This window comes from Fusarium venenatum (assembly GCF_020744135.1).
Source record: "Fusarium venenatum strain MPI-CAGE-CH-0201 chromosome Unknown EDB82scaffold_1, whole genome shotgun sequence".
Classification (NCBI taxonomy): Eukaryota; Fungi; Ascomycota; class Sordariomycetes; order Hypocreales; family Nectriaceae; genus Fusarium; species Fusarium venenatum.
The window spans coordinates 3,241,487-3,262,908 of NW_027072129.1; the positions used below are offsets into that span (position 1 = coordinate 3,241,487).

Sequence of the window (21,422 nt, forward strand, 5' to 3'; positions counted from 1 at the left end):
AATAATGATGATGTAAAAAAATGAAATGGCATTTACTCACGGGCAAGAACTTGACAATGGCTGCGTAGGCAGAGTAGGTGCTGGTGACAGAGAGGTGGAACAGCAACAGGTACAGTTTCGCGTAACAAACTGCCACGAGACAAATACACACAAGAGATGTGTGAGTGTGTCTGGAAGTATTCGAGATGTTCTCTGCTGGGGGGAGCTAGGGCGTAGGGGAAACCCAACCTCGTGTTCTGGTTGGTAAATTTTCAGGATAAGATAGGGTGAAATGCCGTCTTTTTTTTTTCAGTCTCCACGTAAGTACCAAGTAGTCGCGGTGCTTCTGCTTTGTATCTTTATTCTTTTTCTTTTTCTTTTTCTTTTTCTTTTTCTTATCTGGTCGTTAACTTTGTGGTTAGTGAGGGCTTGATAAAGACGAAAAGGAAAGAAGAAAAAGTTTGAAGTCTCAGTAAACGTCATGCTTTTCGAGGTCTCTGTACCAACGTGCAAGTCATATGCATTACAGCGTTGGTGTCGTGGCCGAGGCAAATACAGTGAATATTTAGGTTCCCCGTTCTTTTTCGGGTGGTTGGAGAGACTTTGATGTGAAAAAGGATTGGTGCTGGGGTTATGACAAGCCAGACAAAGTGTATACGCGTAGCATGTATGTGTGATAAGGCGCGGCCGCGTGTAAGAGGTAGCAAAGTTTTAGATAGATCATGTAAGGCTGTGATGGTAGAAAATAACAGAACGACGGATATAATGATGCGTGGATGAGTGATTGAGTTTGTTGAAACTTGGGTACCTTATCTCAACTCGGCAACGACGGAACGTACGAGACGCGCACCCAAAAACATGACAAAAGAAACCGTACTGGTAAATTGAAGAGGGGAATCATGAAGTGAAGACGAAATGCAGGTAATGAATGCAAATTGCTCTGAAGATGAAGTATAGAATAAGATACTTACTCTAGTCAATAAGAGATCCGCAGGGGGAGTATGCAAATGCGCGTCTCGTCTGGTAGGCGACAGTGACGACACAAGCTGGTGCGTGGACGAAGCTCTTGGTAACTGCCTTTTTTTTTTTTTTTGCTTGTTGTAGTCGATCACAGTTGAACAAGGTCAGATCCAGATGAATGAGATGCAGATGCAGATACACAGTGGATCCACTGCTAGACAAGTTTGAGGACGAAGGGGTGATTGTAACTGAATCTGGAGCTGTAGTCCTTGTAAGAGGGATGTACAATAGATACCTCACTCGAATCCGTTCCCGTCAGATCGAAAGGGTTGAAGGTGGATTGGCAAAAGAGGAAGGGAAGGTCTGGGGAAGAGCGACGATGGATGGTACCTCGAGACAAAGTAACTCGGACAGGACCTTGGAAGTCGCTGGGACCTGGGGAGGGGAAAGGTGGTCGTAGTTACCCTTTTTTTTTTCTGTGGTGGAAAGGGGAGAATGGAATGGGCGAGAGGAGATGGGCAGGCGCGACTGAAAGCTACCAACCCATGTTGTTAAAAGCGGGGGGCTGTGTGTCTGTCATGGTAGTGGGTTCTTGAGAACAAGCCATCTCATACTGTAGCCTGTCACGCAATAGATATGCGAAGTTACAGTGCGCATAGCGTCGTATGATGTACATATTTGGCGAGGAAACAACGAGAAAACAAGTACTAAAGAGGTACGTGCTTCAAGTCCCCGCTCGCTAATGATGAGATGGAGCTTTGTTTGGTCGACGAGCTGGTTGCCAAGCCATCCTCTGATCAGACATCAAGCCTCGTTTACCAAGGTTTATCAGAGGATCAGTCATTCAACACAAGAATTACGATATCTCGTTGATATCATGAGATCTCGATTACTCCCTCAGCTCTCATCTCTCTCAGCTGCCAGGTCTCAGCCACTCCAGCCCCCCATGTCTTTTTTTTTTTTTTTGATGAGTCATTTCTTTCGGCTCGACCTTGCTGAACAGAACAATATCGCTTATTCGCACAATCTCACGATATGTATTTAAAGACGTCAGGCAATGGATGAATCCTTGTATGTTTGATCTTCGATCCTGTGGACTTATCTGATATCTGGCAATCGTTTGTGGTTTGTGTATACTTTTTATGCAAGCTCTTTATCATATTTTGATAACTTGCCACAACATGTTGTGTTGCGTGGCATGCTTATTATTGACGGTTACTGGTAGGGCAATATGATCAACATTGGCTCCCTCTTGGGCGTACAGTCGCGGTGTGGAATATTCCGTTCATCTTCCTATCAAGTTTATCGCCTCGAAACATTTATTCCGGTCATTCGGCGTATTCATTCACCGGAAAATGGCAAAATTGTCCCCGCTTCTGAGAGTTCCCTCATAAACTCCCAACGTCCCATTAGATGTAGGAGACCATGAAAACCTACTACATACATGATAGGTGAACTTGACAGATAAGCTTAACGACAGTACATTTGTATGCAACGTTAGTTACGACGCTGTCCTCTTATCTTGCGGTACGTGCCTTTTTTTCCCGCATGGCTGGCCTCAGAGCCGCATCGCTCATTGTGATGGATCTCCCCAATGCTCCACTCTACCACGGTGAAGTACTGTACACAATGGGGTATCCGTACACCCGGCAATCTGGTCGCGGTCTCGAGCTAAGATCGTGACATTTGACCGGTGTACCTCTTAAGTCCCTCCCTCGTCGGATCCGGGATCGGACGGTCGATTTCTCGTACGGAAGGCAAATGTTTTGGATATATGGTCTAGTATATGAGTGGCATAGTATTCCTGGGATGTAGTACGAAACTTTTCACTTGATTGCGTGTCAAGTCTGAAAATGCCACTCTAACACTATTCAACACTCACCTCCACCAAATTGCAAAAGTGGTACATAGTTCCCCTATACGGCTAAATTTCCGAGAATAGATACAATTTGTACAGTTTATGGAACAGGATAGAAGATTCTACAATCACTACAAAGCCACACTCAACACTTTCTTTGGCAAGAATACACCCACTCCTATCTTAAGGAACCTTTCTGTGAATAGGGCAGTATAGGGTAACTTGCTGACCACCATCAGACCTTGTTCAACGGCTAAATGCTGTCCACACAGGCATAAACTAGTCTACCATGGGACGAATCAAGAAACTTCATGTTGGCATAAGAGTGCAGCGGTTAAACCTCGTTCTGATCATGGTAGCGAAGATCCGGCACTGTAGGAACCTCGATAAAAGAGTCCAATCCTGCCTGACTGACTGACTGTACCTTGTCTTAGCCTGCTATCAAAAGGGTGCATTGCCGATCCCCACTACGAAACACGCTTGTCATCCGCATGGTCTGACGGCCCACGTCAATAAGCACAAAGCACGGGGCACTCTCCCCCATCGGAACGAAACATGACAAGTCCACAAGCCTTAATATACCGGGGAAATAGATTCCGAAGTTCAGAGCATCAGGTTGGAAATTGTCAGTCACTCGCTCACGATACGATACGAAGAGTTGCATGCGGCCAAGATACAGACTATACTGTTCTCACCGAGAACTGGACTGGACTGCACTTACATATCCCATCGGTGCTTTAACCACTTCCAACATACTACTACATCGTTTCGAAACCTCGACCCCTCGTAGGCCGCTCATGAAACCACGCCGGTTGCAAAGACCGCTGCTTAAAGACTCGGACGTCTCTCGAGCCGTAGGGCCAAGCGATTGTCTACCCTTGTTGACACAGCCATGGGCGGCTGGGTAGGGCAGGGCAGCGCAACTTTGGGAAACTTGGTGATGCGAAAATCCCAAACATTGCGGTCACGTTTCAAGCTACAACCTTATATAACGGTGAATATTGAAACGAGAGCCCAGCCCTGCCCTGTCTGCAGGTCATGAGCTGTAAACATACTGAGGCATTAACAGAATATGACAGACATGAGATGAACATGTCGGTGAGGAAGTCAATCGCTCACTTACAACACCATCACTTGGCTTCGGGAAGTTTGACTTTTTTACGCCAACACCATTAATGAATGTAAAACCCGAACGAAATTATCACTAGAAAAGAACCCTGTACACGTACAAGGCTGCGTACATACGTACTACCGTTACGGAATTTATATCCCCGGCCGTCTTGCCCGTGCTGTGTCCTCTGGAAAACTGGATAGGCTCACGATAGCTGCACTTCACTCACCACATTCGCACACCCCCTGCCAGAACAGCAATGTTCGAGAACATGTTTCTCCCACCTGAAGCCCTAGCCCCATGACGGGATACTAATAAACAGCTTGGACCAGCAAGATGCACAGACTGGTGAAACGATGCCGAGGTAAGTTCCACATCTGAAAATGTTGCGACTGGGCAACACATTTGACGCTCAGACAAGTGCTTAAGCAGAGAGATGTAATCTAGGCAATGCTTAATATGGTGACATAAACTAGACAAAGAAAGGTAGTTGATCATGAGACATATAAAACATATAATATTGAAGCTATAAATGCAGAGTGTCAAGGTTAAGCAAAGTTTTGAAACTGAGCGTATCGAAAAACACATCTTGGAAATCTGAGATCTTGGAGTTTCGGATCTGTACAGTGTTTGATCGCTGCTTCAGAGCACACCTCACACAGGAACCGCCACCATCCGGCTTCATAAGGGTTCTCCTGTCAGGCTCGGCAGAGTGTCAGAGTAGCAGCCGGTTACCGGAAATGTTTCGATCCGAGCTGTCGAAAGTGTTTCTCTCTCAACGCCAACATGTTAGACGTATGCATCATATTAGAAGAGGAAAAACCTGAAGGTATTTAGAACAAGACTGAGGTTTTGGCTCTTAGCGCACTACACATGTTCAGACGAATCTGATGAGAGATATGTACGTGTGTCAGATCTTCACACTACTGTGCTTATTATCCAATGCTACCGTGCAGCGCATTATGCATCGGGCACTAGTCAGTCCGTGGTGCACACTTTCATTAATCAGGATTGTCAATATGCATGGGGTGATAGAGGCGGAAGATCTTTTAGGGTTGACAAGGGAAGATCAACTGCTACAACAACACCACCTCGCTCGCTACGCAGGGCCGGTTCACCGCTCGAGGTATTGATCATGTTCTCATGTAACTATGATAGGCAATAGTTGTACATCTGACTGGACTGGGGTTCCTGAGTGACTAAGAATAGGTAGATGAAGAACCTTTAGATCCCGCAGTGGTAATCCGTATTGCAACCGTAACTGCAGAATTCCCGCAGCTGTGGAGGAGAAAGCGACGATCAAAGAATGGGTACGAGAAAAAGAACTGTGGGATACCGACTTTCATCTTCCGGCCGAGTGTTTCCTAGTCTAGTTGATGGCAGTTCTTCGTCCCTGACCTGGCCTGGCCTGGGGAATAAATGTTTCTGTTATGAGGCAAAACTCAGCTTGTTTCTTTCCCTGGGCTGGGATCCAACACGGGAAGTTCTGTTCCCATTCAAGAATAACCTTGTTTATGTTTTGAACAGATTTATTAGACTGAGAAGGGATCGAGTTACGTAGGGGAAAAACATTTTGTGTCAAAATCCATGTTTTGGAAAGTTGAGGTTAACTTAACTGGCCAATCACGAGATGGCGTTCCATGGATTTCGCAAACGTCTATCTTTTTTGGACTAAAGTCCCTGATACTGAGTCTTGGTCCGGGTTGAAATTACGCCAGTACACTAGCAGGTTTCAAGGGGGATCCCTGAACCCTGGCATGTACAGTATCTTGGAGCTGGAGCCGACCTACTGTAGGGCCTGGCCTGGGGCACGGCGGCAGCTAAGGGAATCGGCGAGGTTTAGTTAGTAGGATAGAGTATTTTGAAACCGACGGGTGGTTAATACGTAGGTAATAAGAATGTTTTGTTATAGGTAGTTATGGATGTTGTTATAAGTTGGAGTTGTTTTGGGGTAAACAATAACAACAACATCAGCCACAACAGTTTCAGACATTGCAACATCATTGTACAACATCATTTTTCACTAATAGATGAGATGAAAAGGTAAAGTCTAATTAATATGTAAGAAAGTATAAAACAATCACTGCAGATTGAAATTACGGCCCGCAAATTTGTAAATCGAGGCGTCGATGGTACGTATGTGCACTTCGTCTAAGCGGACGGCATATCTTGCACCCACCTATCACGAAACGATAGACGACAGGGTTTCCACCCGTCAATGACATTCATTCCCTGTCCTCCCACCAAACACCGTGCAAGCCGAGTAGAGACAGTAAGTATTATCCCACTGATGAACTGTCTAATTACACTACTGTACCTGTTTCGGTGGGTAGGGACGAAACTCTCTTTCAGCTGCTGTTCAAACTACCTAATAAACATTTCTTATCTGATGGACTGTAGCATTAGAGAGTATGATCCTTCGGTCAGCACAGTCCAACAGCAATCATCATCATAAATGACCTACGTTAGTTAAGTGATCCGATCGCCTTGCTTGCCAGCGCCCGGGCCAAATTTGGCTCTCGGACTTAAGGGAAGCCAACAGCTTGGGACCTAACCACGGTCCACGAGAAGATCATGGACATGTACCCAGTCTAGTTTCTTAGTCTAGAAGCCACTACTGTACTCTTAATGTTAGGCGGATTATCAAAACAAGGGACCGACCGTCCCGTCAGTGAATCAAGCAATATATCAGCCCCTTGCTATTCATCAGGGATGCTTGCTTTGTAGACAGCAGCCAAGGCAAAGAATGCAAGTTATTACTTGCAGCATCGCACCTGAAGCTGAGGTCAATGTAACGCAACGCGACCCCGCCGTTCAAAAGGGAAGACAACAAGAGGAACAGGTTGCCAGCTGTCAGGAACAGAAAGAGGAAAAAAGGCACAATTACCACAACGGGAAGCCAGTACAGGGACAAGCCCGCCACAACAATACAACTATGTACGTAACGCGAAGCTTGTATAACTATCCATTCAGTCTCCAACGGTCGGCCTATTTCCCTAGAGAGCTTGAAAGATGGGATGCCAAGACTCGTAAAAGCTAACAAAACCTCGCACAGGCCCTTCCAATGTCCGTTGTACGGGGTTCGATGGATGTTTGAATGCCTTCCTTGGAGCACGCTACTTGCGGTGGTGACCGTTTTACCAGGCAAGGGTGAGTTGAGCCACAGCAGACTAGAGTAGAGTAGAGTAGACACCTTTATCAACTAATCATGTGTGTGATCGCTTTGAGGCTCCTGCTGGCCTGCCTACCTGCATGGCCTGGCCTGGGCTTCCTGTCAACGAAAGAGGCGGGCGTTCTTTGCAGCGGAAGAGTTCGCTCCATATGCCTATTTTGTCACTTTAGTTGGGGACATACTCTAGATCTCACCGAGATGGGGCTCAAAAATTATACTGTATGTAGTACGTACATAGTAGTATATGTAGGTGTGGCGTTTCTTGTAATAAGACAAAGGTGATTGTTTTTTGTTTCTCTTTTCTTCTGGGGTTCCGACAAAAAAAGCCAACCTGTGTCAACTCTTGTCTTGAGTTAGTCTCGTCTTGCGCCCAGCGTCTGGTTAAGCAGTAGTAGCATTTGTTTTGAGTTTGAAACAACAAATGCTGGATGAATCATCTTCTACGACCGGCTCCGTCTGCGATGTTCTGGAGGAGGAGTTTATTGTTTTGTTCTTGTTGCAACACTCAGCAAAGCCAAGACATCAATCAACCCGACCCTTGTCGTGTAGGTCTGGAACGCCTCCTCCTCCATCTCAAACCCCCCGTGGAAGATGTCCATGACATGGGAGGGGGGATCCCCTGTTCCTGTTCCTGTGCGGTAAAGTAAAGTAAGGTAAGGTACCCCTACACTCTACCCTGTTCCATCCCTCCCCTCCCCCATGCATGGCCCCGAACCATCATCACCACCGTCGTGGCCGTTGTAATCTGCCCCGTTACGCGGGTGCTCTACCGTCCCTACGCAGCTGTATCCCACTGTAGCTAAACCTCTGTCCGCCCTGTAGCCTACCCAGGCAGGTACTAAGGAAAGAACGACACCTACTGGATTGAAATATCTACTGCCCCTCCCCTACTAAAACTACTTCTTTCCCTCCTTCCCTCTTCCATCTTTTGGATTCACAATCTTCAAACCTATCATCTTATCTTTTCTTTTCTTTTCTTCTTTGCAACATTCAAGAAACGCTGTCGCGTCTTGTGTTGTCTTCACTTCTCGAGCTACTCTTTCTCCATCACAGTTAGCTCTAACACTCATTACTGTTACAGTACCAACTTGGACCAACTGGTTTGGCTGCTAACACTCCTTGACCTTGTTCACCAACAAAAACCGACACTCGGTTTCACTTCTATTCTTTGGACTCAATATCCCACCATCTTTCAACTTCCGAGGACTTGTCCCATCCGGTGTCTGTATTTTCGAGTTTAATTATCTCGCTGGCTTAAAACAGTACATTCGGCACCTTTCCAACCATCTCGATCGGTTTCAGCTTCACGCTTGGACTTTACCCAAAAGACCACCATATACGACGACTTTCGATTTATCGAAATAAACGACTCTCTTTTCTCTCTTCGATCTGACTTTACGACAACCCATTGTGGACTTTCCAGGACCGAGACCACTCATGACTACCTTGACAATGAGCTCAGCCATTCCTTCTCACCAGATGGCTCAGGCCCCTACGCCTTATATCCCATCAAGGGATTCCATGGACCGCCACGATTATGGCATCACAAAGAACCGCAAGGCTTCATCAACTGGCGGTGGACGTGCTTGGAGTGACGAGGAGGTGAGTCGATGACACAGTTCAACGTTGCTGCTTGACCATATAACTAACACTAAACGCAGGAGTCATATCTCATCCAGACTCGACTTCAGAAGATGCCTTACAAGTACATTGCTGCCCACCTCAAGAAGACAGAGCTAGCATGCCGTCTTCATTACCACCAGCTTTCTCATGGCAGTAACCGACGTAACAAGCGTGCTGCCTCAGTCTCATCGGGTGCCTCCATGGAAATCACTCAGACTCACAACGTGAACATCCCAAGCCCAGCACGCGAGACTGTCTCTCGCTCCGCCTCGCCCGGTGGAAGTATGCGAAGCTACAGCCCTCCTCCCTACAGCACCAGCAACAACTCCAGCCACATCCAACTCCCCAGCATTGTTGGCCCCAGTGACGTGCCCAGATTACCATCAATCCTCCCCAAGCCTACTGGCATGCCTCTCCCTCCTCCTGCTTCCCACCAGTCATATAACACGCCCGCCGTCGACGTTCCAGTGCAGATGCCTCATGCTTCTTTCCACCGAGCAGCATCTTATCCTAGGACAACACCTCCTCTGCGCCTTGATTGTTCAGTTGCTCCCACACCTGCAGTTGTGCCTTCCCCTCCCGCTCACAACGCCTCGCATGTCGATCTTTCCCGCCTTCACTCCATCTACTCCTCGCACCGCTCCTCTTTCTGGTCCACCATCGCCAACGAGTATGGTCCCTCGGCGTCTCCCAGTGCCCTTGAGCAGGCTTGGAAGACTGGCACTTGCTGCAGCCCCTCGTCTCTGACACCCATCACCCCCACTTCCAGCCCAGGACAGGCCGAGAAGGACGCACAAAACCAGACCTATCAAAAGGGACATGACAAGACACGGATCTCATCAATCCTCGGCATTGATGCTGACCCTCGCACCGCTCGCGATCGGGATATTGTGAGACGACTGGAAGAGGAGCGTTTCGGTATGATGCAGACCGCTCACTGAACGTGGACTTCTCGGGTAATTCAACTCTGTCTTGATCCTCACCCCGTGGCCAAGTAATTAGGGGATGAGGATGGCGTGAGACTACGGCATATCCATTGTACAATACTCCTTGCTTTCTGCAATTCACTTCATCCAACGACCTTGGTGCTCTCCTGCTCTGCGGGAGGCACACGACACGGCATCTCTGCCATGGGCATTATACTTGCGCCCGCACTCGTTTTCACGATACATATCACTTTCATTCACTTCAGGTCGCGCATTTACCGTTCTAGCTTCACCTATTACGAACCAAGTATTGTTTAGTGGGTAGGACTCACCATCCTGTGCGGAGGAAAAAAGGAGGTAGATGTATGGCATTTGCTACACGACATGAAGAGCACTTGTCGCAGATGGAGAAGGACACTTTACTATACTATAGGCTGATTTTTGTCTTTTGCTTGGGGTTACAGACCAGCTCAGTGTGTTGAGCTCAGAGTCTCTTTGGATTTTGCTTGGTTTGTTTTTGTTGTCTTTTTTTCATTTTTTATCCTACGTTTTTTCTTACTTGTTTTTGGCTTGCTCCGGCAATTTTTCTTACATTTTACAGCCCAACTCTTTTGACGTTGAGGACTGATGAAATTACGGTGATGAAGAAAAGAGAGCCGAAGCTCAGGATGGACGGCCAGCCTCTGCCACTGCTTAAGTAGACATATGGAAGGCTGCGGGGAGGAGGATAATACCTATTGGATATAGCCTGTCAGCGGTAAAAGTTGGCGGGTATCAATCAATTGATAATCTTCTTCACGTTGAATCATTTACTGTTTCAATAACACAATGCAATGTGACATGACGCGAATGACGCGAGAGGAGTGCATAAAGTCAGGGTGATACGTGCGAACTTTGTCTGTGCGAGGTGGGATGAAGATCATTTCGCAGCAAAAGCCCGAATTGTAATGGTATAGTCGGTAGACTAGTTTTGAGGAAGAGTATGTGTACATGTCTTGGCTGAGTATCCCTACCTTGTTAGGTTTCAAAACGTTTCCGAGTATCTGTTTCACAATGATAAGTATCTGTACGTGCGTGGGTGTATCCTAACCATAGTAGGACTGTTTAAAGCATGGACCGTTTATCAAGGCTTGTATGAAGTGGCAGATGAATTGACCAATCTTGATCATGCGTGGCTGTGGTCAGTTGTTATTCTCTCTTCTAGGATTGAGTATGCATATTAAATGTATATGTGTATACTGGTCCCCATTGACATGTTTCTGTCACCGGCGTTGTATATAGTTGGAAGAAACATGTCAAAACCACTAGTCTACTTTGTCGGTGGATATATAATCTCTACGGCCGAGAGACGACTCTGTCAGCTTCGGATCGGGCACAACCGAAACTCGCAAAGATATCCGATCCGAGGTTCGGGGCCTCCGGTGGAGAGAACGGAGTTGGACCCGGGGCTGAAGGTGCATTGAGTGAATGGGTCTGCTTAGGTCTGTCTGTGGAGCTGATGAGATGTAAATTACCGAGTCAAAAAGGTGTTGATGGATAAATTGTTATTTCTGGCCTTGCCTTTTTAGCCGGACACTGTTTGGGGTGACAGTTGACCCGATGCTTGACAATGAAGTTATCGTGAGAATTACCTTGTCCAAGTCATGGTTGTACCTATAACATTACTTCACACTCAAGATAATCTCTCTTGATCCAAATACCATTTTATTGTCTGCTTTCTCTCGTCCTTTATTATACGGCGTAATTCTCAAACTACTTTATAGTGCTCTCCAGACCCGTAATTGCTTGCTAAACCAAGAGCTGGTATTGGTATATTCGGCCAAGCTTGAATGTGCGGGGTTATAGTTAGGTTTCATCAGCTTTGTACTAACAAATCGGGAAGTGGACTCCTCCTCGACAGCTACAGTAGCTCTTGTTGTGTACATACTATGATGATCAACCTGCTTTGATGAGGGGTTGAATGGATGTCTGGATATCAAGTATAGAAAAAGAAATACTGTTCTCGTGACAGTATTACCGAGTTTACTTGCTCGGTCCGGAAAAGATTGGAGCGAAGGATGAGATGAACAAGATGAATAATGACCTTAAAAAGGCAGCTTCTCTCGGTTCAGATTAACAATTGATTGTTATTTTTACTTACTTATTCCTGTAATAATACCTATTCAACTTACTGTCAGTGATCCACAGCTGCCAGTTGCCGTCACTGCCACTGCTACTACCATTGCCTGTGCAATAATCATCGTCTCGCCTTTTTCTTCACTCCTCACCACTTTCTTCTTCCACTCTTCAAGAGCAACACGAATCTTGACCTCTTTCTTAACAATTTCTTGAAGTACCTTGAGGGACCTCCACGGCTACGGAGAGATTTCGCTTACACTTATCGTCCCCCTCATACCAACACTAAAAAAGAGGCTTCTCCGCTCTTCGGCATCTGCATCTGCATCTGCAACTGCAACTCGCACCACAATTCTTGTCTAATCCGACGCTTGCCTTTGGTCAATTTCTCTCTCTCGACCCTGGCCTGACTCTCACCTTGAGATACCCCCAAAGGTTAGTAAAGTCACTTTGCTCGTGGGGTCGGAATCCTTACTTGGTTATGATTCTCGTCTCATGTTTCCTGCAACTCAACTTCAACTTCATCTTCTCATCTTCCTCTCTCTCCGTCATCGCTTTTGTGTAAAGCAACAGTTGTGCTCTTAACTGACTCAGCTCTTTAGGCCACTGACTACCTGGATAGTACCCATAGTATAGCTACTTCTACAGACTGGAGATATCCTCTCCTAATCAAACATCATCATGGCGGACCAAGTCACCCACGATCCCAAGCAATCAAGCGACTACATTCCCTTCCCTTGCCTTCCTCCCGGAGGAGCTCTCAACCGTTGGTCTACAAAGATCACCCGCGAGCATGACTACCCCGGAGCTCAGGTGCGTTATATCTCCCAAATTCACTGCTCGTCACTGACATGGCTTGGTGCACAGGCCATGCTCTACGGAGCTGGTGTCAAGGACCAGCACACAATGAAGAATGCGCCCCAGGTCGGTGTTGCTACCGTTTGGTGGCAAGGAAACCCTTGCAAGTGAGTCTTAAATTCAAGTGAATCTACACATCGAGTTGAGATGCTAACAAGCATGTACAGTACCCATCGTGAGTAACACATATAAAGAATTCATGGAATAAGTACTTATATATGGTAGTCCTTGATCTTGGTCAGATCGTCAAGAACTCCATTGAGAAGGAGGGCATGATCGGCTGGCAGTTCAACACCGTCGGTGTTTCTGACGCCATCACTATGGGCGGCGAGGGTAAGCAAAAACTCACCACACATAAACAATCTCACTCACTCACTCATCCAACAGGCATGCGATTCTCTCTTCAAACTCGAGAAATCATTGCTGATTCCATCGAGTCCGTCACCTGCGCCCAGCACCATGACGCCAACATCTCCATTCCTGGTTGCGACAAGAACATGCCCGGCACAGTTATGGCCGCTGCTCGCCACAACCGTCCTTTCATCATGATTTACGGCGGCACAATCCGCAAGGGCCACTCTAATCTCCTTGAGAAGCCTATCAACATCAGCACCTGCTACGAGGCCTCAGGTGCTTTCAACTACGGCCGTCTGCACGCCAAGACGAACCCTGGTGAACCTGGTCGCGAGAGCTCCGACGTCATGGACGATATCGAGAAGCATGCTTGTCCCGGCGCTGGAGCATGTGGTGGTATGTACACAGCCAACACCATGGCTACTGCTATCGAGGCCATGGGTCTTACTCTTCCTGGTTCATCATCGTATCCTGCCGAATCTCCTGAGAAGCGTCGCGAGTGTGAGCGTGCTGCCCAGGTCATCCGCACTACCATGGAGAAGGACCTTCGTCCTCGCGATATCATGACCCGTGCCTCCTTTGAGAACGCCCTCGTTCTGACCATGATTCTTGGTGGTTCGACAAACGGTGTTCTTCACTTCCTCGCCATGGCTAACACCGCCGATGTTCCCCTGACCATTGACGACATTCAGCGCGCCAGTGACCGCACCCCTTTCCTCGCCGATCTCGCCCCCAGTGGAAAGTACTACATGGAGGATCTTTACAAGGTTGGTGGTACCCCTTCCGTCATCAAGATGCTCGTTGCCCGTGGTCTTCTTGACGGTAGCATTATGACCATCACCGGCAAGACTCTCGCCGAGAATGTTGCGGACTGGCCTAGTCTGGACCCCGGCCAGGACATCATCCGTCCTCTTGAGAACCCTATCAAGGACTCTGGCCACATCCGCATCCTGAAGGGCAACTTTGCCCCTGGTGGCGCTGTCGCCAAGATCACCGGAAAGGAGGGCTTGTCCTTCACCGGCAAGGCTCGCGTCTTCAACACGGAGAAGGAGCTCAACAACGCCCTGAACAGAAGCGAGATCAAGCAGTCTGACGGCAACCTCGTCGTCATCGTCCGCTACGAGGGTCCCAAGGGTGGACCTGGCATGCCCGAGCAGCTCAAGGCCTCCGCAGCCATCATGGGAGCTGGTCTCTCCAACCTTGCGCTTGTCACCGACGGACGATACAGTGGTGCTTCTCACGGCTTCATCGTGGGTCACGTTGTGCCTGAGGCTATGGTTGGAGGTCCCATCGCTCTGGTCAAGGATGGAGACGAGATCACTATCGATGCGATTAACAACCGAATCGATGTCGACATCACTGACGAGGAGATGGAGAAGCGACGAAGTGAGTGGAAGCCTCCTGCGCCCCGTGTCACGAGGGGTGTGTTGGCCAAGTATGCCCGCTTGGTCGGCGATGCTTCACACGGCGCTGTTACAGATCAGTGGTAGATGGATGATTAGTTGGGATACCTTGGTAGATGACAGGATAAGACAAAAAAGTGAAATGATAATAGAAGATTTGATGACAAGCGGTCATTTGGCCATTATATTTCCACTGTGCGTAGAGTGCAACGCCCTTATCGAGTAAAGGCCTTTATATACATAACAGCCATGATATCTATTATGGAAATAATGTTCAAAACTAAAATGAATGAAGGGTATCGAGCACATATCTTCATGCTTCTTTCTCCCTACCACCGACTCCCATCTCTCTTCCAACCCATGCACACCTGTCTTGATACAAAAACGACACATTTTAAACGCAAACAGTAACTTAAAAAAAGACAAAACCACAACCATCGCTTCTTCTTCTCCTTCTTCTCTCAAAATATTCAATTACCACTTGACATCTCTCCAATGCAGTTCGTCCCATACTTCAGACGCATCAATCGCTGTTTCAAATGAACTTCGGTGGCTCTCTGGCACATTCTAGTCACCTAGTGGCATGCCCTCGAGTTCATCGAGCAACCGTCGCCAGTTGTCTGCGAGCATCTCGGCATACTTGACTCGCTCGCCAGCCCAGTCCTGATTCCATCGGCTCACGAGGTACTGTGTTGACTGGAAAGTGCTGAGCTCGTCGCGGATACACTCCTTGACGAAAACCGAGCGGTTGTGTTGTTGAACAATAGATTCCTTGTCCTGTTTCTTGTTAAAAATCCGTCCAGAATGGGTTGGAAAGAGGCAATTTTACCTTGATGATGTTTTCCGCTATACGGTCGATTTCACCAGCCTTGACCATATTTTCTGGCTTGGCTCTCAGGCTGGTAAGTTTGCTCTCGTTGGTTTGGATTCTTCGCTCCAAGTAAGGGATATTGTCCTTATCAAGTCTTTCCCGTCGTTCAAACAACTCTCGTACGCTTACAAGAGCATCTCGTTGGCGCTTAAGATCTTCCAGCACACCCTCGTCCCAACCACGGCTCTCGTCCTCCATCAAAGCCTGGCACGTTCTCAGGTGCTTGCTCATGGCGACGAGTCCATCGTTAAGCAAGGGAACTTCGTTGGTGTCTGTCGAGTATGTATCCTCAGACGTTTCGGTAAGCGAAGCCAGAGACATGGCAATACGAGCATGGTCAGCAGCCACACCCTCGGTTCGCTTGACAAGACGATCCATGATGTTGCAGACATTAATGTAAAGCTCGGCGGAACGCTTGACGCCACTGCGTGTTCGGGAAAATAGATCTTCGAGTTCAGCTGGCAAAGAATCCTCTAGACCAGGTGGTAGTGCTCGATCGGTAAATTCATCCTGAACAGAAATAGTAGCTTGCTTGCGCCACACGGATAGTTCCTGATGCTGATATTAGCTTCAGCAGTTGGCTTATACGCCGAGACATGAAAAACTTACTGTGGGAACGGTCAAGAACATGACAACAAGCTGTTCTTGGTTAAGAACTGGATGTCTAATGAGGGCGTTCAAGAATCGTGCTAGACCCCTTCTTCGCTTCTCGATGAAAGCGCCATCGTTGGACAGATGACTGCCATTTACGCCTACACGCTTGGGTGGAAGTAGCGGCAAAATGCGGAATGGATATCTCTTGTGCAGACAATCCAACAACCAGACAAAGTCGCTGTATCTGCGAATAACTTTACTACCACGCCTCACGCTTGAGATTTCGTAGTTATGGTGCTGAAACATAAAGACTCCCTCCTTTTCGGGCATAAGAGTAACAATAACTTTCTCTTCAGCGCCACGGCTGACTCTACCGCTACTCGGATGGTGGGGGAGACCTTGAGGAGGCTGCATGTTTGGGGTCGCTGTAGGGCCGGTGGCGAAGGGATTCTGAACAGCAGCAGCAGTTGGGGATTCGCCGAAGCCGCCTACGGTGGGATTGGTTCCATCAAAGTATCCCCATCCAGCAGGTCCCGTGACTGAGTTGGTGCTGGGCTGTCTGCGACGATTCGGCGAAGTTGTAGGAGGCGACACAACATGAGTCAGAGGAGGAGTATCAATTACTGTTGTTGTGGGTGTTTGGCTGAAGTCGGCATGGCCATTCGTGTTATGACGCTGGGCACCATTGGATTTGGCTGGACCGTGATCGTGGGTCTTGTGCATATCGGGGCTGCCCCATGGGTCGTCTTCGGGGTCTTCCATAGCTGGACGAAATTGCTTAGGCTGCGGCTGTGGCTGCGGCTGCGCGGGCGGAGTTTGCTGTTGCTGAGGAGGATTATCTTTGGGAGGCGTCTGAGGAGGTTTCGCAGAAAGTTCAGCAACTGGAGGTAGAATGGGCTCTGCAGTGAGACCTGCGAGCTTGGGTTGCGGAAGGCCTGTGATGGAAATGAGTTATTAGCTGCATCGAGTAGTAGTGTCCCCACCAACCACCGGGGGGATATGCCAGCACTGATGTGACATGGTATCGCATGGACCAGATGATAACGCAGCTTGTAAGCCTTGGCAAGCAAAAGTCATTTGCATGACGCGAATTCTTTCATGCGAAGTGGAAATCGAAGAAATATGAATCAATACTTACGTTTTCGTCGCTCATCAACACCATCAAGACTTATGATTTCGCCTTCCTGCGCCAGGCCGACCAGGGCCAGCAGCACATTGAACTCGTTTCGACCTAGCTTGATATCCCCGCCACCCGGAGCAACCAAGGACATGATGCGAGCTTGAGCGTCGGCTCCGAGCCTGGCTGTAGCAAAGAGCTTTGCGATACCTCCAGAGGTGACCTGACCCCCGCTTCCATCTTCGCGCACTACTGTATCGAAAATCTCGATATAGCTGTCGGGCACGTCGCTACCGGCGAGGAGGCTGCGGATGAGGTCGGCACGGCTCTGCTGCTTGCGCGGCGTAGGCATATCCCAAGGTGAATCTTGGGAGTCGTCGTCGGCGAAGAGACTGTTTGATGGTTTGGATGCGGACTCTTCATCAAAGAGCCCAGCACCACCACGTCGAGCAGGACCAGCCGGGCTCAAGGCCGGACTCTCCTCAGTCGGCGATGAACCAAATAGCGACATTGTGATTTTGTATGTCGTGTATTTTGTTGTAAAGCTATCTTGCGGCGCGTACCAGTCTTGTCGATGTCGATCAGCTGAGCCGCGATAACTCTTGGAGCGATTGTATGTAGATCCGTCGTCTCGTCTAACGTAGTATAGGCGACTCGTAATTGAGGCCGTGAAAGAGAGAGGCTATTCAACGCAATGGTCTGGGATGCGCGATAGCGAGCCAGCGATGTAACAAATAGCTACTGAAAGAGCTGAAGCAAAACCAGTAAGCCGTACAGCAACCTTAGCGACGAAATACACGCGAATTGAGAGGCAACCGGGAGGTTGGTGAAGTCATTCCAGGTGGAGAAGACTTGGGTCTGGGTCTGCGACATGACCTTAACCCGGCGTCCGGACAGAGCTGTTGTGGAGCGTCATTGGTACGTACCTCGCTCCCACTTCCCACTTCTCCATGTACATCTGCATCAAAGTCATGTCCTGTAACGGCTACAATGGATGTTCCTGGTAACGCCACAAACTGTCAGTCAAACTGTGGCTGATTGATCTCGAATATCGATGCATTCATCAGATTGAATCAACGTCTTCAGTCTAAGAGTTTCAATTGGTTGTACATTGCTTGTTTTCACATCCAAGTCTCTATACTCGGTCATTATAATACAGTTCATCAACATGCCATACCCCACCCAACTCTTAGAAAAGAGTCTCCTCGGTGGCCGCCTTCTCCTTCTTAACCTCGCTCTTAATTTTGTGCACACCAGGAACCCTGAAGTACAAACTGGGCGACTCGCCTGGCGCAAGTTGGTGGCTCAAGTATCCTCGGTGCGCAGGGTCACGATAGTATTCGATATCCTCACGGCCAGTGGGGTCGGGTAGTCGGTATCGGAACGGTGCCTCACGGGCTGCGGCCAGCACAGTGTCAACGTGCTCCGCACCTTGAGGCAGAGGCTTGTCTGTGTTAACCGATTCGCCAGTCAAGAGTCGTCTTATGGCGAGCTTGGTATAGTATCGAGTGAGGACCTTGCCGCCAGCGCCTTCGATAGCGGCAATTGCTGAGGCAGAAACACGAGAGACCATGACGTTGATGGGCTGCTTGAGAGTGTCTGCACCCCGGGATAGAACCTTGACACCGTCCTTAAGAGTTCCGATGATCCCACACTCGATCAATTCCTTGGGAGTAATCTGTTTCGCGGGGTCGAGTCGTCCTTGGTCGATCCAGGCCTGGATTTGGTCGATGTTGACTTCCGACATTTGAGGGGCTCGGCTGCGGACTTGTTAGTCAATTGAACATTTTATCCCCCAAACCTTCAATTTCGTGTCAGGAGATAATCGTAGGTGCCTCACTAGTTGCTGAAACCCTTTCGACCGTGCTTGACGATCAAAGGTGTCTGACCACCCTGGAACCATGGCTTGACCTTTCCGTGCTGCTTCTGACCCTTGTGACCGCGACCAGATGTCTTTCCATGTCCAGATGAAGGACCACGACCAACTCGCTTCTTCTGGTGCATGGCACCTGGGGTGTTCGCGAGGCTGCCAAGGATGGACGCATTTCTGGTCTGGAGCGAGAGACCGGCGAGGTAGGCAGTCAGCGATGAGACAGGGGCATTGGCGGCCGTCCTGCAGCACAGCGGTGTGCTGAAGGGAGAGATTCGAGGAGGCATCGTCTTGGAAAGGGCGCTGTGGCCGTGAGTCTGGAGGTTGATGCTAGCGATCTCCAAGTCGACAGTAACCAATTTTTTGGAGGTTCCAGCCTTAGCGCAAGAATGTCAATCCGGGGCAGTAGATGCCTCAGGCCACTCATCAATCCTCACCTTGAATGCACTTGCAACAAGCTTAAAATGAATACATCAGAGAAAGTATAACAATATTCATTAATTAGATGAAAGATAGAATATTATTACTTCATACATGTATTAATGCTCAACGCTCAGCTATTGTTGTTGATCATCCGAGAACCTGTAAATCGGCTAGGTGTAAGAGCTCTCTGACTTACACGAAGCATATTCTCAAAGACTATAGCATCCTCTTCACAAATAACGTTGAAGAGGTTGCTCAAAATCATAAAATATGAGACTATTGGTAATATTTCTTCCGCTAAAAAATTCTAGACTTGTCTGTGTCCCCTGGTGCCTTTTCATCACCGTTGCATCAAATTGTGCCCTTTTAGTTCTCTCCAGCATACAAATTAATATGTCCCTAAGTACTGATAAATAGGTACCCAGAGTAGGTTTAAATGATGAATTATTATAGATATATAGCAATTGATGTATAACTGACCTTGTTACCCAGACTCCAAACTCAGTAAACACCAACACCCTTCCTTAATCCGAGAGAACCACCTATATATCACAACTCAACAACCCTCTCATCACTAAACCCCTTTGTATCCTCCAACGTAGGCCCTTTGTACCCCAGAACATACCCCCTCTGATTCGCAACAACCCTCACACCACCCTTCTTAAACTCTGTTGTGTAATGCGTATGCCCAAACATCCACACCGCAACGCCCCTCGCAAACTCCCTCGCCTGAATGACATCCGTCGAAAAAGCAGTCTTGAACGGAGCGTTCGAATGCTCGGGCTTCGAAGACCCTGCCACACAGGGCGCATGATGCGTCACCACCAGAACGGTCCGCTGGGATTCTGCAGGGAGATTACCAAGGCCTGTGACGGTTTCGCTGAGATACGCGAGATCGCGAGCGTGACACTCGTTATGCTTGGCAACGGACCAGCCCGAAATCTTCTTGTAGTCCGAGACACGGAGAGTGATAGTTTCGGCTGCCGAGGGATGGATCTTGGACCATAACGTTGCGCCGACGATGGTGAGCTTCGAATCAGGGTCATCCCAGCGGTTTCGATCTAGAATCACAAGTTTTCCTTCCAAAGTCTCCTCCTTCTCCAATTCTTTGGCCTTTGATATACCATCCTCGTAGCTCATTTCGTAGAACTCATGGTTGCCAAGAACTAAAAAGACCTTTTCGAAGCGGGCTGTTTGGCGAGCAAGGAAGGGGAGGAACATGTCATAGTCGACCATGCGGCCTATATCACCACCAAGAATGAGAAAGGGCGCTTTGACGGGAAAGTCGAAAGTCGCGTACTGGCGATTGAGCTCTAGATGAAGGTCTGACATGATCTGCACTTTTCTCCCGCATGGTTCCCGGGGAGGAATCGCGGGACCAAAGAGATACTCGGAGACACGATGCAATGCATCCATTGTGAAATAGAGTGACCAAGAGGCTTCTTCGGAGGATATGCGATATAGCAGAAGTGTAAGTTTGTTGATGTTAGAACCGGTCACCCATCAAGGCAATTCCAAGACTATATATCTAGGACTCAGTCCTGGTAAGGTAGATCATGAACAGTGGGTCTGGCTGGAATTGTGGTGTTCAGCTGAAGGCAGTGCTGTTAGTCAAGGGCCTCCAACGCCACTTCTGACTGCCTACGCTACGTCTGAACCAACACAATCGAAACCTGGCTGCAAGATGTTTGGCTTGAAGCTAGCAATGCATATGCTGAAGTAACCACTGGGGTCATGGTCTTCAAGTATACAGATAGTTCAAGACGTATGAGACAAAATTCAAGCAGACGTAAAATCTAGGAATGAGCGATCTCTCATCCTGAATGTATCATTAATACCTTGTAGGTACTCTTAGAATCTCTTGAGTACAAAACACATCATCTACCCGAACATGCAAAGACCTCCGAAACCGTATATGAAGCAGATTCCACACAATGCATCTGCCATGTCCTGTACTGTAATACAGCAACGAACATTCTGAACGAAATGTACGGGCGAAAGCCTTGTAACAGCAACGACCAGATCCTCTTGTTAAAGCAAAACGCCGCACCCCTCTTTTTTTATCCTATCCCCAAATGTGTAAGAATCCCTGTGACTTGGTCGAATCGAAGTTGCTCATGCCCCTGAAGCGCCGTTGATAATCGAAATGCTCGAATATGGTGTCATCTATCGGTCCATAGTGTACAAA

At 48.2% G+C, this 21,422-nt stretch overlaps 5 protein-coding genes across 5 annotated transcripts; 3 read left to right on the forward strand and 2 right to left on the reverse strand.

Moving 5' to 3' along the window:
- Positions 1-4,647: 4,647 nt before the first annotated feature.
- On the forward strand, positions 4,648-5,128 carry EDB82DRAFT_32811 (uncharacterized protein). Its single transcript, XM_065607486.1, has one exon. The coding sequence runs from the start codon at positions 4,799-4,801 to the stop codon at positions 5,039-5,041; it is 243 nt and encodes an 80-aa protein (XP_065465446.1). The 5' UTR covers positions 4,648-4,798; the 3' UTR covers positions 5,042-5,128.
- Positions 5,129-8,334: 3,206 nt separating this feature from the next.
- Positions 8,335-9,706, forward strand: EDB82DRAFT_32855 (uncharacterized protein). The gene is made up of 2 exons (XM_025731336.2): positions 8,335-8,682; positions 8,742-9,706. Exons 1-2 carry the CDS (start codon positions 8,518-8,520, stop codon positions 9,642-9,644), a joined length of 1,068 nt encoding a protein of 355 aa, XP_025590371.1. The 5' UTR covers positions 8,335-8,517; the 3' UTR covers positions 9,645-9,706.
- Positions 9,707-12,425: 2,719 nt separating this feature from the next.
- Positions 12,426-14,446, forward strand: EDB82DRAFT_421973 (dihydroxy-acid/6-phosphogluconate dehydratase; the record flags this gene model as incomplete). The annotated part of the gene is made up of 5 exons (XM_025731335.1): positions 12,426-12,557; positions 12,612-12,709; positions 12,770-12,777; positions 12,828-12,935; positions 12,990-14,446. 5 exons carry the CDS (start codon positions 12,426-12,428, stop codon positions 14,444-14,446), a joined length of 1,803 nt encoding a protein of 600 aa, XP_025590370.1.
- Positions 14,447-14,926: 480 nt separating this feature from the next.
- On the reverse strand, positions 14,927-19,499 carry EDB82DRAFT_543097 (uncharacterized protein; the record flags this gene model as incomplete). Its single annotated transcript, XM_065609369.1, has 9 exons — positions 14,927-15,136; positions 15,189-15,782; positions 15,840-16,759; positions 16,963-17,486; positions 17,582-17,623; positions 17,868-17,899; positions 18,203-18,701; positions 18,782-19,149; positions 19,476-19,499. The coding sequence occupies 9 exons, from the start codon at positions 19,497-19,499 to the stop codon at positions 14,927-14,929; spliced, it is 3,213 nt and encodes a 1,070-aa protein (XP_065465447.1).
- EDB82DRAFT_485142 (Metallo-dependent phosphatase-like protein) lies at positions 19,404-20,865 on the reverse strand. Its single transcript, XM_025731331.2, has one exon. The coding sequence runs from the start codon at positions 20,648-20,650 to the stop codon at positions 19,784-19,786; it is 867 nt and encodes a 288-aa protein (XP_025590367.1). The 5' UTR covers positions 20,651-20,865; the 3' UTR covers positions 19,404-19,783.
- Between the last annotated feature and the right edge of the window lie 557 nt (positions 20,866-21,422).

Bases quoted from the DNA above. Each gene is read 5' to 3' on its own strand.
- EDB82DRAFT_32811 (XM_065607486.1), top strand. From the start codon at position 4,799: ATGAGAGATATGTACGTGTGTCAGATCTTCACACTACTGTGCTTATTA.
- EDB82DRAFT_32855 (XM_025731336.2), top strand. From the start codon at position 8,518: ATGACTACCTTGACAATGAGCTCAGCCATTCCTTCTCACCAGATGGCT. The intron at 8,683-8,741 runs GTGAGTCGATGA...CACTAAACGCAG, and splicing joins GTGCTTGGAGTGACGAGGAG to GAGTCATATCTCATCCAGAC.
- EDB82DRAFT_485142 (XM_025731331.2), bottom strand. From the start codon at position 20,650: ATGGATGCATTGCATCGTGTCTCCGAGTATCTCTTTGGTCCCGCGATT.